The 16,357-nt window shown below is 73.6% G+C and overlaps 3 protein-coding genes across 7 annotated transcripts; all 3 read left to right on the top strand.

Annotated features, from left to right (window-relative positions):
- Positions 1-817: 817 nt before the first annotated feature.
- MCRIP2 (MAPK regulated corepressor interacting protein 2) lies at positions 818-4,327 on the top strand. Of its 2 annotated transcripts, XM_037507835.2 has the most exons (5): positions 818-889; positions 971-1,088; positions 3,419-3,546; positions 3,763-3,864; positions 3,975-4,327. In XM_037507835.2, exons 1-5 carry the CDS (start codon positions 838-840, stop codon positions 4,043-4,045), a joined length of 471 nt encoding a protein of 156 aa, XP_037363732.1. In that variant the 5' UTR covers positions 818-837; the 3' UTR covers positions 4,046-4,327. The 2 variants fall into 2 exon arrangements, with proteins under 2 accessions (XP_037363732.1, XP_054549874.1); XM_054693899.1 differs by lacking the exons at positions 818-889; positions 971-1,088 and adding an exon at positions 1,482-2,839.
- A 546-nt stretch (positions 4,328-4,873) lies between these two features.
- WDR90 (WD repeat domain 90) lies at positions 4,874-11,107 on the top strand. Its single transcript, XM_037508122.1, has 22 exons — positions 4,874-5,050; positions 5,208-5,384; positions 5,457-5,634; positions 5,769-5,930; positions 6,018-6,147; positions 6,216-6,283; positions 6,441-6,553; positions 6,851-7,066; positions 7,313-7,423; positions 7,488-7,633; positions 7,709-7,766; positions 8,021-8,139; positions 8,216-8,359; positions 8,439-8,569; positions 8,636-8,752; positions 9,008-9,243; positions 9,341-9,480; positions 9,552-9,682; positions 9,913-10,043; positions 10,285-10,662; positions 10,750-10,867; positions 10,974-11,107. The coding sequence occupies exons 1-22, from the start codon at positions 4,874-4,876 to the stop codon at positions 11,105-11,107; spliced, it is 3,315 nt and encodes a 1,104-aa protein (XP_037364019.1).
- Positions 11,108-11,729: 622 nt separating this feature from the next.
- Positions 11,730-16,159, top strand: RHOT2 (ras homolog family member T2). 4 transcript variants are annotated; one of them, XM_037507831.2, is made up of 19 exons: positions 11,730-11,781; positions 11,859-11,917; positions 11,997-12,078; positions 12,151-12,194; positions 12,554-12,607; positions 12,785-12,837; positions 12,904-13,012; positions 13,093-13,194; positions 13,276-13,374; positions 13,455-13,563; positions 13,646-13,766; positions 13,871-13,955; positions 14,021-14,163; positions 14,236-14,336; positions 14,428-14,558; positions 14,639-14,719; positions 14,797-14,919; positions 15,020-15,222; positions 15,381-16,159. In XM_037507831.2, the coding sequence occupies exons 1-19, from the start codon at positions 11,745-11,747 to the stop codon at positions 15,496-15,498; spliced, it is 1,854 nt and encodes a 617-aa protein (XP_037363728.1). In that variant the 5' UTR covers positions 11,730-11,744; the 3' UTR covers positions 15,499-16,159. The 4 variants fall into 4 exon arrangements, with proteins under 4 accessions (XP_037363728.1, XP_037363731.1, XP_037363730.1 ...); XM_037507834.2 differs by having other exon boundaries at positions 14,797-14,924; positions 15,477-16,159; XM_037507833.2 differs by having other exon boundaries at positions 15,477-16,101.
- Positions 16,160-16,357: the final 198 nt, after the last annotated feature.

The raw sequence follows: 16,357 nt of genomic DNA, 5'->3' as shown, positions 1-16,357 counted from the left end.
CCCCCGGCTGAGGGGCAGGGCGGGTCCAGCCATCACCAGCATGGCTGGACCTGGACTTCCCGGACACACTCCCCTTTGGGGGCCCAGGCTGAGCCCGGGGGCTGCAGGCCTGCCTGAGAGGAGGGGCAGCCCAGCCTGAGCTTTGGGGCACCCACAGGAGGGCGGAGGCAGAGCGGCTGATGGAGGGCCCCTCCCGCCTCACCCTGTGCTGTGCTGGCTCCGGCCCGGAGGGGGCTTCGGGCCTGCTTTGGAGCTGGGGTGTAGGGAGCGGTGGGTTCGCTCCAAGCACTGGTGCCTCAAACACTGAGGGCGCAAGCAGTGTGGGGACCCCACGACCCCGGGGGCTGCCCCCTGCTTTCTCAGGGGGACCTTGAGCATCAGATTGGGCCAAATGGAGGTCCTCGGGCGCCTCCCTGCGCCCCCCGCGGACAGCAGGCCCGCAGGGGCAAGCCCCCCGGGGGGGCCGTGGGTCGGGCTCCTGGAGGTCACGGGGAGGCCCCCTCTCCTGGATGGGCAAGTGGGCGCCCCTCCTGGATGGGGGGGCGCCCAGACTGCCGGGGCTCCGCCCAGAGCCCGGCCGGCAGGGGCCGCTCACGCGGACCCAGGCCCGCCCCGCCCCGGCAGGGCCCGGTCCCGGGCGGTGCCGGCGGGCCGGGCGAGTCGCGGGCGGCCGGGCCGCGCGGGCCCTTTAAGGGCCGGGGGCGTGTAGCGGGCCCGCCCCCGCCCGCGCGCCCCCGCCCCGCCGCGCCCCCGCCGTTAAAGGGGCCGCGCCCGCGGCCCGGAGCGCGAGGCGGCGGAGCGCGGGACCGGCCGGCCGGAGCGCGGGCGGCGCGCACCATGTACACCATCACCAAGGGGCCCAGCAAGCTGGTGGCGCAGCGCCGCACAGGTGCGGGGGGCCGGCCGGGCGGGGCGGCGCCGGGGCGCCCCGGGGCGCGGCGGCCGCTGACGGCCCTCTCGGCGCCCGCAGGTCCCCCGCAGCAGCAGGTGGAGAGCCGGCTGGGCGAGCTCCTGAAGGGCCGGCAGCCCCCGCCGCCCGCGCCGCCGCCCCCGCGGGCGCAGCCGCCGGGCCCCTGGCCCCTGCCCAGGTGAGCGCGCGCCGCGCCGCCCCTCCCCCGCCGCCCCGGCCGCCGTGACCTTGGGCAGAGGGTGGCGCGCGGGGCGGGGCGGGGCGGGCCGCGCTTCCGCTCACCTGCGCGCCGGGCGGGGCCGCGCCGAGCCCCCCGGGGCGGGGTGGGACCGCGCCGCGCGCGTGCGGAGCTGGCTCCGGGCCGGGGCGCCCCGGCGGGCCCGGGCCGCGTTGGAGGCTCGCGGCGGGCCGCGTCCTCCGGAGCAAGGGCGGCCGCGGCGCTGGCCCGCGAGGCCTCTTGGCTCGGCCCCCGCGGCGGCGGCGGCCAGCGCGCCCTCGCCGAGCGCCCCGGGGTCAGGTGCACGTGGCTCCTGCCGGGCCTGCCAGGCGCCGCGCTCGTGCCCTTCACCCCAGACAGCCTCTGTGGCGCCGGAGGGCCCCCTTTCGGCGCAGAGCCGGGGCCGCTGCCCCGGGGTCAGTGCTCCAGTCGCCCCCGCTGCACCTTCACTCCTTTGGCTCAGGCCTGGACCTTCGGTTCCACGCGCTGGGGGCCATGAGGGAGGGCCCTTGGACAAGACCTTCTGGGGCCTCCTCAGGGGCATGTTGACACTCGGGGCTGGAGAAGATCTCCGGGGCCAGCTGGGGGGCCTCCGAGGAAGGGAGGTGCACGGGGCAGGCCTGGCAGTGCAGTGTCCATGCTGCATCTGCGACCTTGGTCCCTCCCCCGAGTGCAGCGGCGGGTGCTGGTCTCTTCATGGCCCTGGATCTCTAGGAGGAGCCAGGCTGGGAGGCCTCCCAGCTGGGGCCAGGGAGACAGGCAGGGGGTCCTTGCTGTCCACCCCCCAAGGCCGGAGCAGACCAGGCTCCTCCTCAGGGGCCTTGTTCCCAGTTCCTGCTCCCTTCCCTCCCCCAGGCATGGCGCCTGCACTGGCCTGGGCAATGGGTTCTTCACGGCCCGTGCCTCGCAGATGTTGGCAACTGACCTGCCGGCCAGCAGGCGGGCACTGGCCCAGGTGGTGGCCAGGCCAGGGACAGCGAGAGAGGGGTACATGGGGTGGGAGCCACTGTTGGGGAGCAGAGAAATGGGGCTGTCGCCACCCAGGCCAAGGCCATCCGCAGACTCGGGAGGCTGGTGCGCCGCAGACTGCGGGCTGGCCAGCGGGAGAGCTGGATGGGGCACACAGGCCTGCGGTTGAGTCCTGAGCTCTCGGGCTTGGCTGTGGCCTTCCTTAGCCAGGCCACCGTCCTCTGAGCTGGGGTGGAGGGCACCGCACCGGTGCTGAGCAGGCGCGGTCCGCCAGCACTGTGGCAGGAGCTGGCATGCAGGCAGCGTCCCCACGGCCGGACGGGGGACCTGGAGCCTCGTGTCCCCGGCGGCCCCTCCATGGAGGAGCGTCCCTTCTGCTCCCCCTTGCCTGAAACTTCCCTCTGCTTTTCCTTCCCTGAAGCCACCTCCCTGGCGGCCTTGGCCTTGGTGGGGGTGGGGGCAGCAGGCCAGGGGACCGCTCACCGAGAGGGTCAGCCTTCACGGCCCCGGTGTGTGCCGCTTGGGCCTCTGTGTTCTCTGGCCACCAGCCCCTGCCGGCTTGGAGCCGGTGGGACCGGTGCCCCTCAAGACGCTCCTCTTTGTTTTAGTGCCCCTCTCAGCCAAGGAGGACCCCTGAGCGGCGGTGGGGCGCCTGAGCCCAGGAAAGCGAGCAGGCCGGCGGGACCGCGAGTGCCTGGCGGAGTGGCGGGAGCGGCCCCGGACTCCCGGCTCCCCCTCCTGCTGTAGGTGCGGCCCTGCTCCCCCACGCCCGCCGGCTGCGCGGGCCAGGCCGCCACCTGGACCTCGCATGCCCACCCACAGGCCAGGTTGGCCATGTGCCTGCTGTGGGGCCGCGGGCAGTGGGTGGGCCAGGCCGTCGCTGGGGCTCGTCCCCAGGGCCAGCGGCCCAGAAGGGCAGGGGTGCACCTTTCTTACACGGGGGGGCTGCGGCGTGGCGTCTCTGAAGGGAGCAGCGTGGCCAGCGGGGACGGGCAGCTGGCCTGGCTGCCACTTGGGCCACAGCCTGGGCTGCTGGGGCTGGGCGGCCCGGGGAGGTGGGAGTCAGGTCAGGGGGTGCTCCGGGGACCCTTGAAGGGCCAGCTGTGTGGTCCCGAGGCCTGGGGGAGGTTCCCTGGGGCTGGGCCCCAGGTAGCCCCTGCCCAGGGACAGGGGAGTGAGTTGCAGGGGCTCGGGCCACAGGGGAGAGGCCTGCGGCTGACCTCAGTGTCCAGGCCCGGCGGGAGCGTGTGGCCTGCAGCCGCACACAGGGCTCAGTCAGGCAGCACTGGGGCTCGGGACAGTCACCAACCCTCCCCCTGCAGTCCAGGGCCCAGGCTCGTGTTCAATCGGGTGAATGGCCGGCGGCCCCCGGCCACAACCTCGTCCCTCGAGGAGACGCAGGAGACCTACACGCCAGCCCACGAGGAGAACGTCCGCTTCGTGTCCGAAGGTAGTGTCGGCTCGAGGGCGGCCGGGCTGGACCCTCTCCCGCGGCAACCTGGCTCTCAGGGAACAGTGGGTGGCCTGGGCTTCGTTTGCCCACTGCCCTGCGACCGTCCAGCAAGCCGCCCGCTCAGTCCTGGGCTGGAGTCCAGGGTGGCCACCAGGCCCTGGGGGGGGGCAGGGTGCCAGGGTCCGGCTCAGCCTGGCCCTTTCCTTCCCACAGCCTGGCAGCAAGTGGAGCGGCAGCTGGGAGCTGGCCAGACCAGCGAGAGTGGGCCCCGGCCTGTGCAGTACGTGGAGCGAACCCCCAACCCCCGGCTGCAGAGTGAGCGTCCCCCCCACCCTTGGGAGTCCCTGCTGCCCACGCCCGTGTCTCCCACGCCCCTCCATCCCAAGGCCGGGGCGTGGCTTGAGCAGCCTGTGCTCTGCCCACAGACTTCGTGCCCATCGACCTGGATGAGTGGTGGGCACAGCAGTTCCTGGCCAGGGTCACCAGCTGTTCCTAGCCACTGCCCGGGAGGCGGCCTGGCCCGCCCCACGACCACCTTCTGCCTAAAGAGGACCACAGTGCCCTCCACCCTGGCCTGGCCGCGGGGCGGCCACACCTGAAGTGCCAGCACCTGGACTCTGCGCTGCTGAGCCTGCGGCCCTGCATTGGGGCCTGGCTGGACCTGTCTGACCTCAACCCAGCTCACTGCTCGGACCAGCCCGTGCCGGGGAACTCCAGGCTAATAAAGTCGAGAAACTGCCTCTGGGCGTGGCCTTTCCTGGGTGGTGGTCGTCGGGTGCAGCCCCGCCTCGGGCGGCTGGCCCCACCTCCGCTGGCCCCGGGGTGCTGGCGCCCTGCCCCCGGGGCCGCCCTCCCGTCTGGCGGGGAGGTCCCCGGCCTCGGGCCGGCCTGCTGAGGATAGAGGGTGAGGGGCCGAGGCCTGGGGGAAGCGGGGTGTTGCGGGCGCGCCCCGGCACTTGGGTGGGGTGGGGTGGCCCTGGCGGCGCTGACCCCGGGCCGAGCGGAGTCGCGCCGGGAAGCGGCGGGGTGGGAGCCGGGGCAGCCCGCGCAGACGCCGGCGTCGGGTCCGGGGCTCCACGGCGGGCCGCGCGGGCACTGCCCGGAGGCGGCGGCGGGGGGGGCCGGGGCGGCCGGGCGGGGCGGGCCTGCCGGGAGACGGAGACGGCGGCGCGGGTGGCCGAGGGGCCGGGCCGCGCCTCCGCGCGGTCACGTGCCCGGCCGCGACGCCGGAAGTGGCGCTGTTGCCAGGCGGCCGTTGCTAGGCCCGTGCGCGCCTGCGCGTCGCGCGCCGGCCGCCGAGGCGGGAAGCTCGAGCGGCGCGGCCATGGCGCCCGGGGGGCCGCGGGGCCGGGGCGGGGCGCCGGACGGCCGGGGGTCCTCGCGCCCCGCCCGCCGCGCCGTCCCGGCAGCCTGGCAGCACCCGTTCCTCAACGTGTTCAGGCACTTCAGGGTGGACGAGCGGGAGCGGGCCCGCAAGGAGGGGGACGTGGCCTCCGTGATGGTAGGCGGGGCCGGGGCGGGCCGGGGCGGGCCGGGGCGGGCCGGGGCGGGCCGGGGCGGGCCGGGGCGGGCCGGGGCGGGCCGGGGCGGGGCCTCCCTGAGCGGCCCCGGAGCCCCTCTCGCGCCTGCCGCCGCCTGGGCACCGCGCCTCCTTCCAGGACCGCACCCTGAGGCGCACCGTGTACCGCATCCGCGGGGCCGTGCCCGCCCGCAACTACATCCAGCTCCCCAGAACCAGCGCCCAGTCCCTGGGGCTGACGGGTCGGTACCTGTACCTGCTCTTCCGGCCCCTGCCCGCCAAGCACTTCGTCATCCACCTGGACGTGGCCACGCAGGTGATGCCTCGGGAGGGAGGGGCTCGGCCTCTCGGGGTCCCCCTCACGCTGCGCTCTGCCCTCTGCCCTCAGGACAGCCAGATCATCCGCGTGTCTCTGTCCAGCCTCTTCAGGGAGCTCAGGTGCACGGCCACCTGGCTTCACCTCCCTCTTACCTGCGAGATCCCCACGTCCAGGGCAGGCGACGGGGGAGGCCTGGGCCAGGCCACCTGCAGCCAGAAGGGTGCCGGCGCAGCGAGGAACGGGGCTGGTCAGGCTTTGGAGGGGCCTGGGGGGCGTGGCCTGCGTGAGGGGTGGGGGTCATGGGGATGGGGGCCGGTGTTGGCCAAGGATGGGGATGCTGTGGGGTGAGGGTCAGTGCTGATCTCGGCTCCTGCCCCACAGGCCAGGCCCGCCCTGGCAGCCGCTGGACCTGTTTGCAGCTTGACCTACAAGGCCTCCTGCAGCTGCACCTGCACCGGGACTACGGGCACCTCAAGGGCGTCCGGCTGTGCGCCAGCCTGCTGGCTGGGGGCCTCTACACCAGCAACCTGTGCTTCGATCCTGGTGAGCCCCTGTCCCCTGCGGGTGCAGGTGGGGGCAGCTGCCACCCAGGTGGGCCTGGAGAGTGTCCCGCAGCCTCCCAATCTGCAGAACCCAATTCTGCAGCTGTCACTGTGGCAGAAGCCCGGCGGGCAGCGTTGCCCGTCGCCCCTGTGCCGAGAGAGATGGCCTTCCCGGTGCCGAGCGGGGAGCGCTGGCATGACCTGTACCTGCATGTCCGGTGAGAGCAGATTGCCCAGGGAGGCGGGGTCGGTGGGGCCAGATGCTGACTCTCCCTGTCCTGCCGAGGTTCCCGAGCCACGGTCCCGACGCGCCCTCCCAGCCGGCTCCAGAGAGCCACTCCCGCCCCGAGACAGGTGGGCCCGCGGGGCCGGGGACTGGTGGCACAGCTGGGGTGCTGGCTCTGGGGAGGCCGGCAGGGTCCCCAGGGCTCACACTCTGCCCAGACGGGATGGGGGACCCAGGGCTGGCTGGGGGACTTGGCCCAGCATGGCCTCCGTACTCGCTCAGCAGGCTCTTTGCCTGGTGCAGCGCTCCCAGGCCAGGGATGCCCGCCTCTCCCTCGTCCAGCTGCATGTATCCAGCCGGGACTGGCCTGTGCGGCCCAAGGGCCCTGCCCCTCCGCTGTGAGTGTCTATGTGCCCTCAGAAATGGGGCTGGGAGGTAGCCCCAGGGTGAAGTCTGGCTGGGCCCCCAGCCCTCTTCCGGAGGCCAGTCTGCTGTGGGCACTGGGAGGGCTCCCGCACGGCTGGCCCTGGTGACCATGGCCTTGAGAGTGCCCCCTGGGCGCAGGCTGTCGGCTCCCCACCAGGGTGCGCAGGCCGCTCCAGGGAGGCCGTCCTGGGGAAGGGCATCCAGGCTCGGGGAGTGGCCGCAAGCAGGAGCAACCTCGTGGGCAGCTGTGGTGGGCTCTCCCCTTCTAGCCTCCCAGCGGGAAGCAGAGCGGGCAGGCAGCAGCTCCAGGCAGAGACTCCTCCCAACCGAGGGTGAGCGGGGCCAGGTGCGAGGCAGGCACCCCTGGGGGGCCGGGCCCAGCCAGCCTTGGTGATGATGCCAGTCGCCCTCGCCAGCGCCCCCTCCCAGATCCGGCCCTGCGGCTCCAGGGGGTCATCGGCTTTGGGGGCCACAGCACCAAATGGGTGAGAGGCCGTGCGGCTGCCTGGGGTGTGGCACTGGAGTCTCACGAGGATGCAGCCCTATCTGCAGGCGGGCGTGAGGGGACCAGGGAGGGCCCCAGGTTTGCCAGGCTCTGAACCTCTGGGGGCCCCTTGGGTCCTGGACCCAAGTTCCTTGTGCTGGAGATGGGCTGGTTCTCCTGGGCGCTGCGCCCTGGGCGCGGGCAGGTGGGCAGGCAGGCGGCTGCACCTTCAGCCTGGCTTGCACAGGCCCTGTGGACCAGGGACGGTGCCGCAGTCCTGTACCCCTGCCATGCGCTCGTGGTGGAGCTGTGCGTCCACACCCGGCAGCAGCGCTTCTTCCTCGGCCACACGGACAAGGTGGGTGCCAGCCTGGGCAGCCGGGCCTCTGCCTGTGAGCCCGCCCTCAACTATCGCCTTCTAGGTCTCTGCCCTGGCGCTGGACGTGAGTGGCTCCCTGCTGGCCTCGGTGCAGGCGGGGCCCCCCGGCATGCTGCGCCTCTGGGACCCCCACACCAGGCAGTGCCTGTGCCTTCTCCGCAGCCCCGCCCACAGCGTGGGCTCCCTCAGGTGGGCCTGGGCTGGGGGGTGTGGGGCAGAGGCGTGGCGCCTGGGCCCCGCTGACCTCCTCCGCTGTGTCCACAGCTTCTCCCACAGCGGGGCGCTGCTCTGCGGTGTTGGGCGGGACCGCCACGGGAAGACGGTAATGGGCCGACCTGGGGGACCCCCCACCCCGCCAGTCCCCTGCACTTTGGCCTTTTCAGCCAGGCTCCCGCCGTTCAGGAGCCCCGGCCCCGCCCTCCTCCCTGTGCTCTCCGCCTCGCCTTCCCTCTGAGAGATTTGGGGTTGCTGTTTTCTGGCTGTGTCTGTGCAAGGACCGCGTCCCCATCCCCGCCGCGCTGGGGGCCGGCTGGCAGCGGCCAGGCCCTGCAGGAGCTCAGCACCCACTCTGTGCAGGTGGTGGTGGCGTGGGACGTGGCCCCGGTGCGGCGTGGCGGCGAGCCTGTGGTCCTGGCGAAGGTGCATGCCGACGTGGACATCCAGGCCTTCGAGGTCGCCCGCTTCGACGAGACCAGGTGACCGGGCTGCGGGCACGGGGCCGCCCATGAGGGGCTCTCCTGCGCCCCATGCTCACCCCCCCTGCCCTCCCAGGATGGCGTCGTGCGGACGCGGCGGAGTGCGGCTGTGGCGGCTGCGAGGCGGGGCGCTGCGCTCCTGCGCGGTGGACCTGGGCGAACACCACACACTGGACTTCACGGGCCTGGCTTTCGGGTGCACGCAGGGCCGGCACACGCTGTGAGTCTCCCCAGCCGCGCAGGCCCCGGAGCCCTTGGAGCCCCACTGCCGCCGTTCTCACCGGTCACCCTCCCGGCAGGTACGTGTGCAGCCGCAGTGGCCACATCCTGGAGGTGGACCCGCAGCGCATGGCTGTGCGCCTCGCCCGCCGCCTCCTGCCCACCCCCGCCCCTGGCAGCCCCTCCCCCCGGAAGCAGGCCTTCAGCTCAGGTAGGTGGGCACCTGCCGCGGGGTGGGGGCAAGCCTGAGGCCTGCATTGACCCGCCCACCCCCCAGGCCCGGGCATCCCCATCAGCAGCCTCAGCGTCTCCGAGTCGGCCTGTGCCGTGGGCTCTGAAGATGGCCGCCTGCGCCTCTGGTCGCTGGACTTCTCCTCTGTGCTGCTGGAGGCGGGTGAGGCCCGAGCATTGCGCCCCCGCGGGCCAGCCCTCATCTGCAGGGGCAGCGGTTCCCCAGGCTAGACCATCGGCCTGGGCCCGGGGGCTAAGTCCAAGCCCCGCCCATGGTGCCCAGCTGGCCCTTCCCGCCCCGGCGCGGTACTGTGGGGTGGGCCCGGGGCTCGTGGAGACGCCTGGGCTGGTTCAGGAGCCGCGCAATAGGGCCCTGGCGCAGGCGGCCGCCCTGATCCGCCTCTGGCCCCACCCACAGAGCACGAGGGCCCAGTCAGCTCGGTGCGTGTCAGCCCTGACGCCCGGCGGGTGCTGTCCACCACCTCCTCGGGCCACCTGGGCTTCCTGGACATCCCAACACAGGAGTACAGCGTGCTGATGCGCTCCCACACCGCCCCAGTGCTGGGCCTGGCCACCGAGGGCAGCCACGGGCAGCTGGCCACAGTGTCCCAGGACCTCACGGTCCGCGTCTGGGACCTGGAGAGCCGGCAGCAGGTGGGGGTGCTGGAGGGGTGGGAGCAGGGGCAGCGACGCACAGGCCCTGCGTCCTGCCTGTGCCTGGACCTGGCTCTCAGGCGCCTGCTGCCCCCAGCTGTTCGACTTCACATCCCCTGAGGAGCCCCCCACCGCCGTTGCCTTCCACCCCACGCAGCCCTTCGTCTTCTGCGGCTTCAGCAGCGGGGCCATGCGCCCCTTCAGCCTAGAGGCCCCCCAGGTGCTGGCGGAGCACAGGTAGGAGGCCTGCTCCTGGCCTTGGGGGTGGGGCGGGGCAGGGCCGGAACTGGGGTCTCTGTTCTCCGCAGGTGTCACAGTGGCGCGGTTACCGGCCTGGTGGTCACGCCCAATGGCAATTTCCTGTTCAGCTCCTGCTCTCGGGGGACCCTGGCGCAGTACTGCTCTGCCACCCCCCCAGGCCGTGTGCTGCGTGTGGCAGGTCAGGACCCTCACCAGCCCGCTGTCTTCTGGGTGTGGGAGAGGGGCCGTCAGACCCATGGGCCTCGCGGTCAGCAGGGTCTGTGCCCACCTGCCCTGAGGAGGGAGCAAGGAGTCTGAGCACCGGGCCCGTGGCCACCCACCCTGGGCCGGGGAGGCGTCCCGGGGGCCCTGTCCTGTTGTCCCTCCCTACCCACTTGGCCCGCTGACCAGCGCCCCTGCCGTTGGCAGCTGGTGTGGTGTGCCAGGACTCCTGCCCAAGCCCCAACACCCTGGCGGTCAGCGGGGACAGCCGCCTGCTGGCCTTCGTGGGTCCCTCCAAAAACACAGTGACTGTCGTGGACACAGCTTCGCTGGACAAGGTGGGCCAGCCTCGACTTCATGTGTGCAGCGTGGGCGGGCCTCTTGCCCTGCATGTACTCCCCGAACCCCAGTGGCTGCCTGGCTTCCCCCCACTTGGCTCCTGGGCTTCCCTGACTTGCTGGGGGTGGGGGCGGGGCAGGGGGCTTGCCCTTGGAGGAGACCTGAGCAGGCAGTTCCCCTGATCCCTCCCTCCAGCCCTGGGCGTGAGCTGGGCTCTCAGGGCTGCTGCACTCTCCCCAGCTGCTGCGGGTGGACATCAGCACCCTGGACCTGGCTGGCGGCCACCTGGATTTGGCCGCGGCCGTCTGCTTCAGTCCTGCGTCCCCCACACACCTCCTGGTGTCCACGGCGTCTCCCAGGGTCCTGGTACTGGACGCCACGTCGGGCTGTGTGGTCCGGGAGGTGAGCCGGGAGCCGCGGCTGTCTGGCTGGACGCCCGGGCCAGGCCTCCCGGAGGCTGCGCCCCCGTGGCCCCGTAGCGCGCTCTTGCAGCTGTCTGGGCCCCCTGGACCCTGCTCCACGCTGGCCCTCAGCGAAGACTCCCGTCTCTTGCTGACCGCTGCGGGTCGGGCCCTCCACGTGTGGGACCTCGCGCCGCAGGCTCCGTCCCGCGGCCAGGTGCGTGCCCGCCCCCCAGCTGACACGCGGGGCGGGGGGGCGGGGCGGGGCGAGGGGGCGGCCCCGGTGACCCCGCCCCCGTCCCAGGTGTTCGTGGGCCACTCGGAGCCCGTGCGGGCCGTCGCCTTCGCCCCCGGCCGGCGCGCGCTCAGCGCGGGGGACGCCGTCTTCCTCTGGGACGTGCTGGCGCCGCCCAGCGAGGCCGGTGAGTGGCCCCGGCCGGCGGTGCGCCCCGGTGCCCCCTCGCCGGGCGGCGCAGACCGGGCGCCGAGCTGGCCCCTGAGCACCGCCGGCCTCTCCGTCCCCCGCAGGTGGCGGCCAGGGGCAGGACGTGCTCCCCGCGGCCAGCGGGCCCCCCCGGCGGCGGGCGCCCTGCGGGGACGGCCAGACGGGCCCCGGCCGCGCGCTGCGGGGTCGGGGTCCGCCGGCCGCCCCGCCGCCCTAGGCGCTTCCTGCGCCGCGGAGGGGCGCCCGGTGAGGAGGCCCGCGGCGGGGCCGGGCTGGGGTTCCGCAGGGCACCCGCGCTCAGCGCGCCCCGCTCCCGCCTGGAGGCCCGGCGCGCCCCGACACCCGGAGCCGGGGCGCAGGGGAGAGTCCCGGCCTGTGGACCCGCCGCCCCGCTCCCCGCTGTCTCGGGGGTCCCCTAACACCCCCCCCGCGCCCCAGCTCTTGTAGCGCAAATAAATGTTTGGAAAAGAAAGACCCAGAGCCGGCTGCGCGGGCGGGCCTTCGCGGGCGGCTCCCCCGGGCGTCGCGGCTAGGGACCCCGCGCCCCCGCGCCCCCGCGCCCCCCGCCGCGTCCCTGACGCGGGCTTCGCGTCGCAGCGGGGCGGCCCGTCTCGGGGGCCGCAGTGCCGAGGGCGCCCGCGCGGGGGCGCTGCCGCGCAGCCCGGGCGCTCTGGCCGCCTGGCGCGGGCCGGAAGCTCGGGGCCGGAAGTGCGGGCGGCGGGCCGGAAGTGCGGGCGGCGGGCGGGTGCGGGCGGGCGGGCTCCGGCGGGGTCGGGCGAGCCGAGCCGAGCCGGGCCGGGCCGGGCCGGGGCGGGCGGGGGGGCGCGGGGTCGGCGCCGGGCGCGGCGGCCGCCATGAGGCGAGACGTGCGCATCCTGCTGCTGGGCGAAGGTAGGCGCGGCGGGCCGGGCGGGGGCGCGCCGGGCCGGGCCGGGCCGGGCCGGACCCCCGCTGACCCACCCCCGCAGCCCAGGTGGGCAAGACGTCGCTGATCCTGTCGCTGGTGGGCGAGGAGTTCCCCGCGGAGGTGAGCCGGGCCGGGCCGGGCCGGCGGGGCGGGGCGGGGCGCGGGGCCGGGCCGCGGCCACCTGGCGGGTCTGTCCCAGGTCCCGCCCCGGGCGGAGGAGATCACCATCCCCGCGGACGTCACCCCGGAGAAGGTGCCCACGCACATCGTGGACTCGTCAGGTAGGCCGGCCGCGGGCGCGCGGGCGCGGGCGCGCGGGGCGCAGGTGTGCATGGGGTCTCGTCTCCCCGCAGAGGCCGAGCAGACGGTGGAGGAGCTGCAGGACGAGATCCACAAGGTGCGTGTCGCCCGGCGGGTTTCTCCGAGGGCCGCGGTCATCTCCGTCTGGGGCTGCAGCCCCACGGTCTGGCCAGCACGCTCTCCAGGGGGCCAGAGAACAGAAGCGTTCTCCCCAGTCCCCGGCTCCACACCCCTGCTGCCCGGTCTAGGTGTCCGGGGATATCTGCCCAGAGAGGCGCCAGGCGGGCCTGTCTCCACTACTGTTCCTGTGCGCCGCCCTCTCCCCGCCGCGGCCCCTGGGGTACAGGACGTAGCCCCAGCACACCTGGCTGTCCCCAGCCCCGTGGTGCTGACCACTGCAGCTTGCGAGCTGCCGTCATGGGCGGGCAGCACTACTCATGTGCTTCCCGCTTGCAGGCCAACGTGGTGTGTGTGGTGTACGATGTGTCCCAGGAGACCACCATCGAGAAGGCAAGTGGAGCGCCTGTCTCCTCTGACAGGCCTTACAGCGGGGTCCCCACCACCCAGCCCACCTGGCTCTTGCAGCCTTGCACCCCACAGCCGCCTCACTCTGGGTCAGGTCTGGTCCAGTTCCAGGTGGGAGCTCTGGGGCGGCCCCTCATCTCGCTGCCTGCCCTGGCCTTTCAGATCCGAACGAAGTGGATCCCGCTGGTGAACGGGGGCGCCGAGAGGGGGCCCAGGTAATGGGCAGGCCTGGGGGGCTGGACCCGGCTCCCCCACCCTTAGCCACAAGCCTGTGCCCACAGGGTCCCCATCATCCTGGTGGGGAACAAGTCAGACCTGCGGCCGGGCAGTTCCATGGAGGCCGTGCTGCCCATCATGAGCCAGTATCCTGAGATCGAGACCTGCGTGGAGGTGGGTGTGGGCAGGGCGGGCACCAGGGCCGCTGCCGGGCGTTGCTGGGACCCTTCCCCCAGCGGCTTCTGTGCCCCCAGTGCTCGGCCAAGCACCTGAGGAACATCTCTGAGTTGTTCTACTACGCACAGAAGGCCGTTCTGCACCCCACAGCCCCGCTCTACGACCCCGAGGCCAAGCAGGTGCGGGGGCAGGTGGGGCGGGGGGGGGGCGGGCTCATGTAGGGCAGGGTGCAGACAGGGCACTGAGCCAGCTCTCTCTAGCTCCGGCCCGCTTGCGCCCGCGCGCTCACGCGCGTCTTCAAGCTCTCAGACCAAGACCTGGATCAGTGCCTCAGCGATGAGGAGCTCAACACTTTCCAGGTGCGGCTTCTCCTCCCCAGCCCTGCGCATCGCCCCCGCCCCAGGTCGTGGGGCGCACTGACGGGCGGTCTCGGGGGCAGAAGTCCTGCTTCGGGCACCCCCTGGCACCGCAGGCCCTGGAGGACGTGAAAACGGTGGTGCGCAGGCACGTGGCGGGCGGCGTGCGGGACGGCCGGCTGACCCTGGATGGTGAGGCGGCGCCCGCGGGCCAGCAGGGCAGGGGCCGGGCCCTGGGCCTTGCCTGCCACCACCACCGGCCCTTCCCGTGCAGGCTTCCTTTTCCTGAACACGCTGTTCATCCAGCGTGGCCGCCACGAGACCACCTGGGCCATCCTGCGGCGCTTCGGCTATGGCGACTCGTTGGAGCTGACCGCCGAGTACCGCTGCCCCCCGTGAGTGCGGGCGGCCAGCCTGGGTGCAGGGCAGGCGGGCGCTGGGCGGGGCCAGGAGGCGCAGGAGCACGAGCTCACCTGTGCCCTGGGACCCCACCCCGCAGCCTGCGTGTGCCTCCCGGCTGCAGCACAGAGCTCAGCCATGCTGGCGCCCAGTTCCTGCAGCGGCTGTTCGAGAAGCACGACCAGGTGAGGGTGCACCAGGGCTGCGGGCCGGGTGGCAGGGGCTTGGGTCAGCGCGGCTCTGTCTGCAGGACCGGGACGGCGTCCTCGCGCCCGCCGAGATGCAGGCCCTCTTCAGCGTGTTCCCGGCAGCACCCTGGGGTGCCGAGCTCCCTCTCGTGGTGCCCATGGAGCCCCGCGGGCTGTCCCTGCACGCCTACCTCTGCCAGTGGACGTAAGTGCAGCCCCGCCCCGCCCCACCACCCCCACCCCCTCCCCCCGCCACACCCACACCCCCTGTCCCCAGCCTGGTGACCTACCTGGACCCCCGGCGCTGCCTCGAGCACCTGGCCTACCTGGGCTACCCCACCCTCTGCGAGCAGGACGCCCAGAGCTCTGCCATCACAGGTGGGTGCCCCGCCCCACAGCACTCTGCTCCGCCCCACCCCCGCCCCCCAGCCCCTCACCTGTGCCCCGCCCCCCTCACCTGTGCCCACAGTCACACGGGAGAAGAGGCTGGACGAGCAGAAGGGGCAGACACAGAGGCGCGTGCTCTTGTGCAAGGTGGTGGGCGCCCGCGGCGTGGGCAAGTCTGCCTTCCTGCAGGCCTTCCTGGGCCGGGGCCTGGGGGTGAGCGTCCGGTGGGCTGGGCTGAGGCTGGGCGGCTGGGCGCGGCGCCACACGTGTCAGTTGTCCCCCTTTGCCCCCAGGACCCCAGGGAGCGCCCCACGGAGCCGCCGGGGTTCGCCGTCAACACGGTGCAGGCGCACGGGCAGGAGAAGTACCTGATTGTGAGTGTTGGGGCCCCCGGCCGCGGGCCTGGGCCTCCCACCCCAGACTGAGCCGCCCCTCCCTCGCCCCCGTCCAGCTGTGCGAGGTGGACGCGGACAGCCTGTTGGCCGGCGAGGCCGACCCCGCCTGTGACGTTGCCTGCCTGCTGTTTGACGGCAGCGACCTCAGCTCCTTCGCCGCCTGCGCCAGTGTCTACAAGGCAGGGTGGGCGGGCGGGCGCGTGGGTGGGCAGCCTCCTCCCTCTCCCCCGCCACCAGCCGGCCGGCTACCCTGCTGCCCTCACGCCACCCCCTCCACAGCACCACTACATGGACGGCCAGACCCCCTGCCTCCTGGTCTCTTGCAAGGCTGACCTGCCTGAAGGCGTCCCGCTTCCTGGCCCGTCCCCGGCCCAGTTCTGCCTCCGGCACCGACTGCCTGTCCCCACCCCATTTTCCTGCGCCGGCTCCTCCCAGCCCGGCAGTGCCATCTTTGTCCGCCTGGCCACCGTGGCCGCCTTCCCGTGGGTACCTGGGCCTGGCCCCTGCGGGTGGGCAGGGGAGGGGCTGCCCGCAGGCGCCTTGTGGGAGCTGGGCCTGGCTTGGGGGCTGGCAGCCGTGGTCTCCATCCGCGAGCTCCCGGCAGCCTGAGGGCCTCCCCAGCAGCCTCTGTCTCCCGCAGACACCCGGCGCCCCGGGAGGTGCACGCCCCGTCCTGCTGGCTCCGCCTAGCCGTGGGGGCTGCCGCCGCTGCCGTCCTCAGCTTCTCACTCTACAGGGTGCTGGTGAAGACCCGCTGAGCCCGCTGCTGCGGCCAGCCCGGGGCGCGGCCGCCTTCTGACTGCGGCTTCTGCGCTTTGCTCGGAGCCGGTCCCCGCGGCCCACGTCCTGCCTGGACATGCAGGAGGGACCCGCTCGAGCGCTGGGCCCCAGCTGTGCAGCAGCCTGCGGGGCTGAGGTGGGGTGGGAGGGGCAGGGCACTGGGGGGAGCTGCCCTGCCCCCACGATTAAACGTCACTGTGCTCCCCACCTCCAACGGCTATTTTTTGAATCACAGTGTTGACTCTGAGCTGGAGGTGTCATCCCTGACCTGCCTTCCCCCAGGCCTGGGCCCCCACCCTGAGTCCAGGGAGTCCTGGGAGTCCACCCCGAGTCCATTGGCATGCTGGGGCCCCTTGGGGCCTGCCTCTCCCCGCTGAGGGAGCTGCCTACTCCGCGGGCTTTGTGCTGGGGCCTGCTGGGCGGTGCGAGGACCCAGGCTCTGAGCAAGGACCAGCGTGGCCTTTTCTAGCAATCGGAGGGGCTGTGGTCTAGGGGAGCGGCCCCGGGCCCTAATTGGGGACGGGGGCCCTGGCCTGAGGGGCCTGGCTAGTGTCCTGGGGGTGGACAGCCCTTGTGGCTGTTTGGGGTGACTGGGGCTCCCCTGAGGCCCCGCCCCAGGGGTTGCCGTGGCTACACACCTCTATTCCCGCCGCCGGGGTGGCCTGAGGAGCCTGCCGGCTTCCGCGTAGTGCCCGCTGCAGGCCATGGCCCTGCCTGGGGCCTCCCTCCTGGAAGCGGACGGTGCAGAAGCCCCGGGGCTCCAGCTGCAGGTGCATGTGGGGCCGCCGCCCCGCTGACCCCGGAGGCGGCCGCGTGGCGCGCTGGGGTGCGCCGGGC

The sequence above is a fragment of the Talpa occidentalis genome, unplaced genomic scaffold (assembly GCF_014898055.3).
Source record: "Talpa occidentalis isolate TD23 unplaced genomic scaffold, MPIMG_talOcc4v2.1 talOcc4.12, whole genome shotgun sequence".
Lineage (NCBI taxonomy): Eukaryota > Metazoa > Chordata > Mammalia > Eulipotyphla > Talpidae > Talpa > Talpa occidentalis.
This window is presented reverse-complemented; position numbering and strand designations above follow the sequence as displayed.

What these genes read in the sequence shown, in the direction of transcription:
- WDR90 (XM_037508122.1), top strand. Translation starts at nt 4,874, where the DNA reads ATGGCGCCCGGGGGGCCGCGGGGCCGGGGCGGGGCGCCGGACGGCCGG. An exon ending in CGCAGCGAGGAACGGGGCTG is followed by an intron (nt 5,635 to 5,768) that starts GTCAGGCTTTGG and finishes CCTGCCCCACAG; the next exon opens with GCCAGGCCCGCCCTGGCAGC. An exon ending in GCCCGCTTCGACGAGACCAG is followed by an intron (nt 8,140 to 8,215) that starts GTGACCGGGCTG and finishes CTGCCCTCCCAG; the next exon opens with GATGGCGTCGTGCGGACGCG.
- RHOT2 (XM_037507831.2), top strand. Translation starts at nt 11,745, where the DNA reads ATGAGGCGAGACGTGCGCATCCTGCTGCTGGGCGAAG. An exon ending in GCGAGGAGTTCCCCGCGGAG is followed by an intron (nt 11,918 to 11,996) that starts GTGAGCCGGGCC and finishes GGTCTGTCCCAG; the next exon opens with GTCCCGCCCCGGGCGGAGGA. An exon ending in GCCACCGTGGCCGCCTTCCC is followed by an intron (nt 15,223 to 15,380) that starts GTGGGTACCTGG and finishes TGTCTCCCGCAG; the next exon opens with ACACCCGGCGCCCCGGGAGG.
- MCRIP2 (XM_054693899.1), top strand. Translation starts at nt 2,454, where the DNA reads ATGGAGGAGCGTCCCTTCTGCTCCCCCTTGCCTGAAACTTCCCTCTGC. An exon ending in CGTCCGCTTCGTGTCCGAAG is followed by an intron (nt 3,547 to 3,762) that starts GTAGTGTCGGCT and finishes TCCTTCCCACAG; the next exon opens with CCTGGCAGCAAGTGGAGCGG. An exon ending in CCCCAACCCCCGGCTGCAGA is followed by an intron (nt 3,865 to 3,974) that starts GTGAGCGTCCCC and finishes CTCTGCCCACAG; the next exon opens with ACTTCGTGCCCATCGACCTG.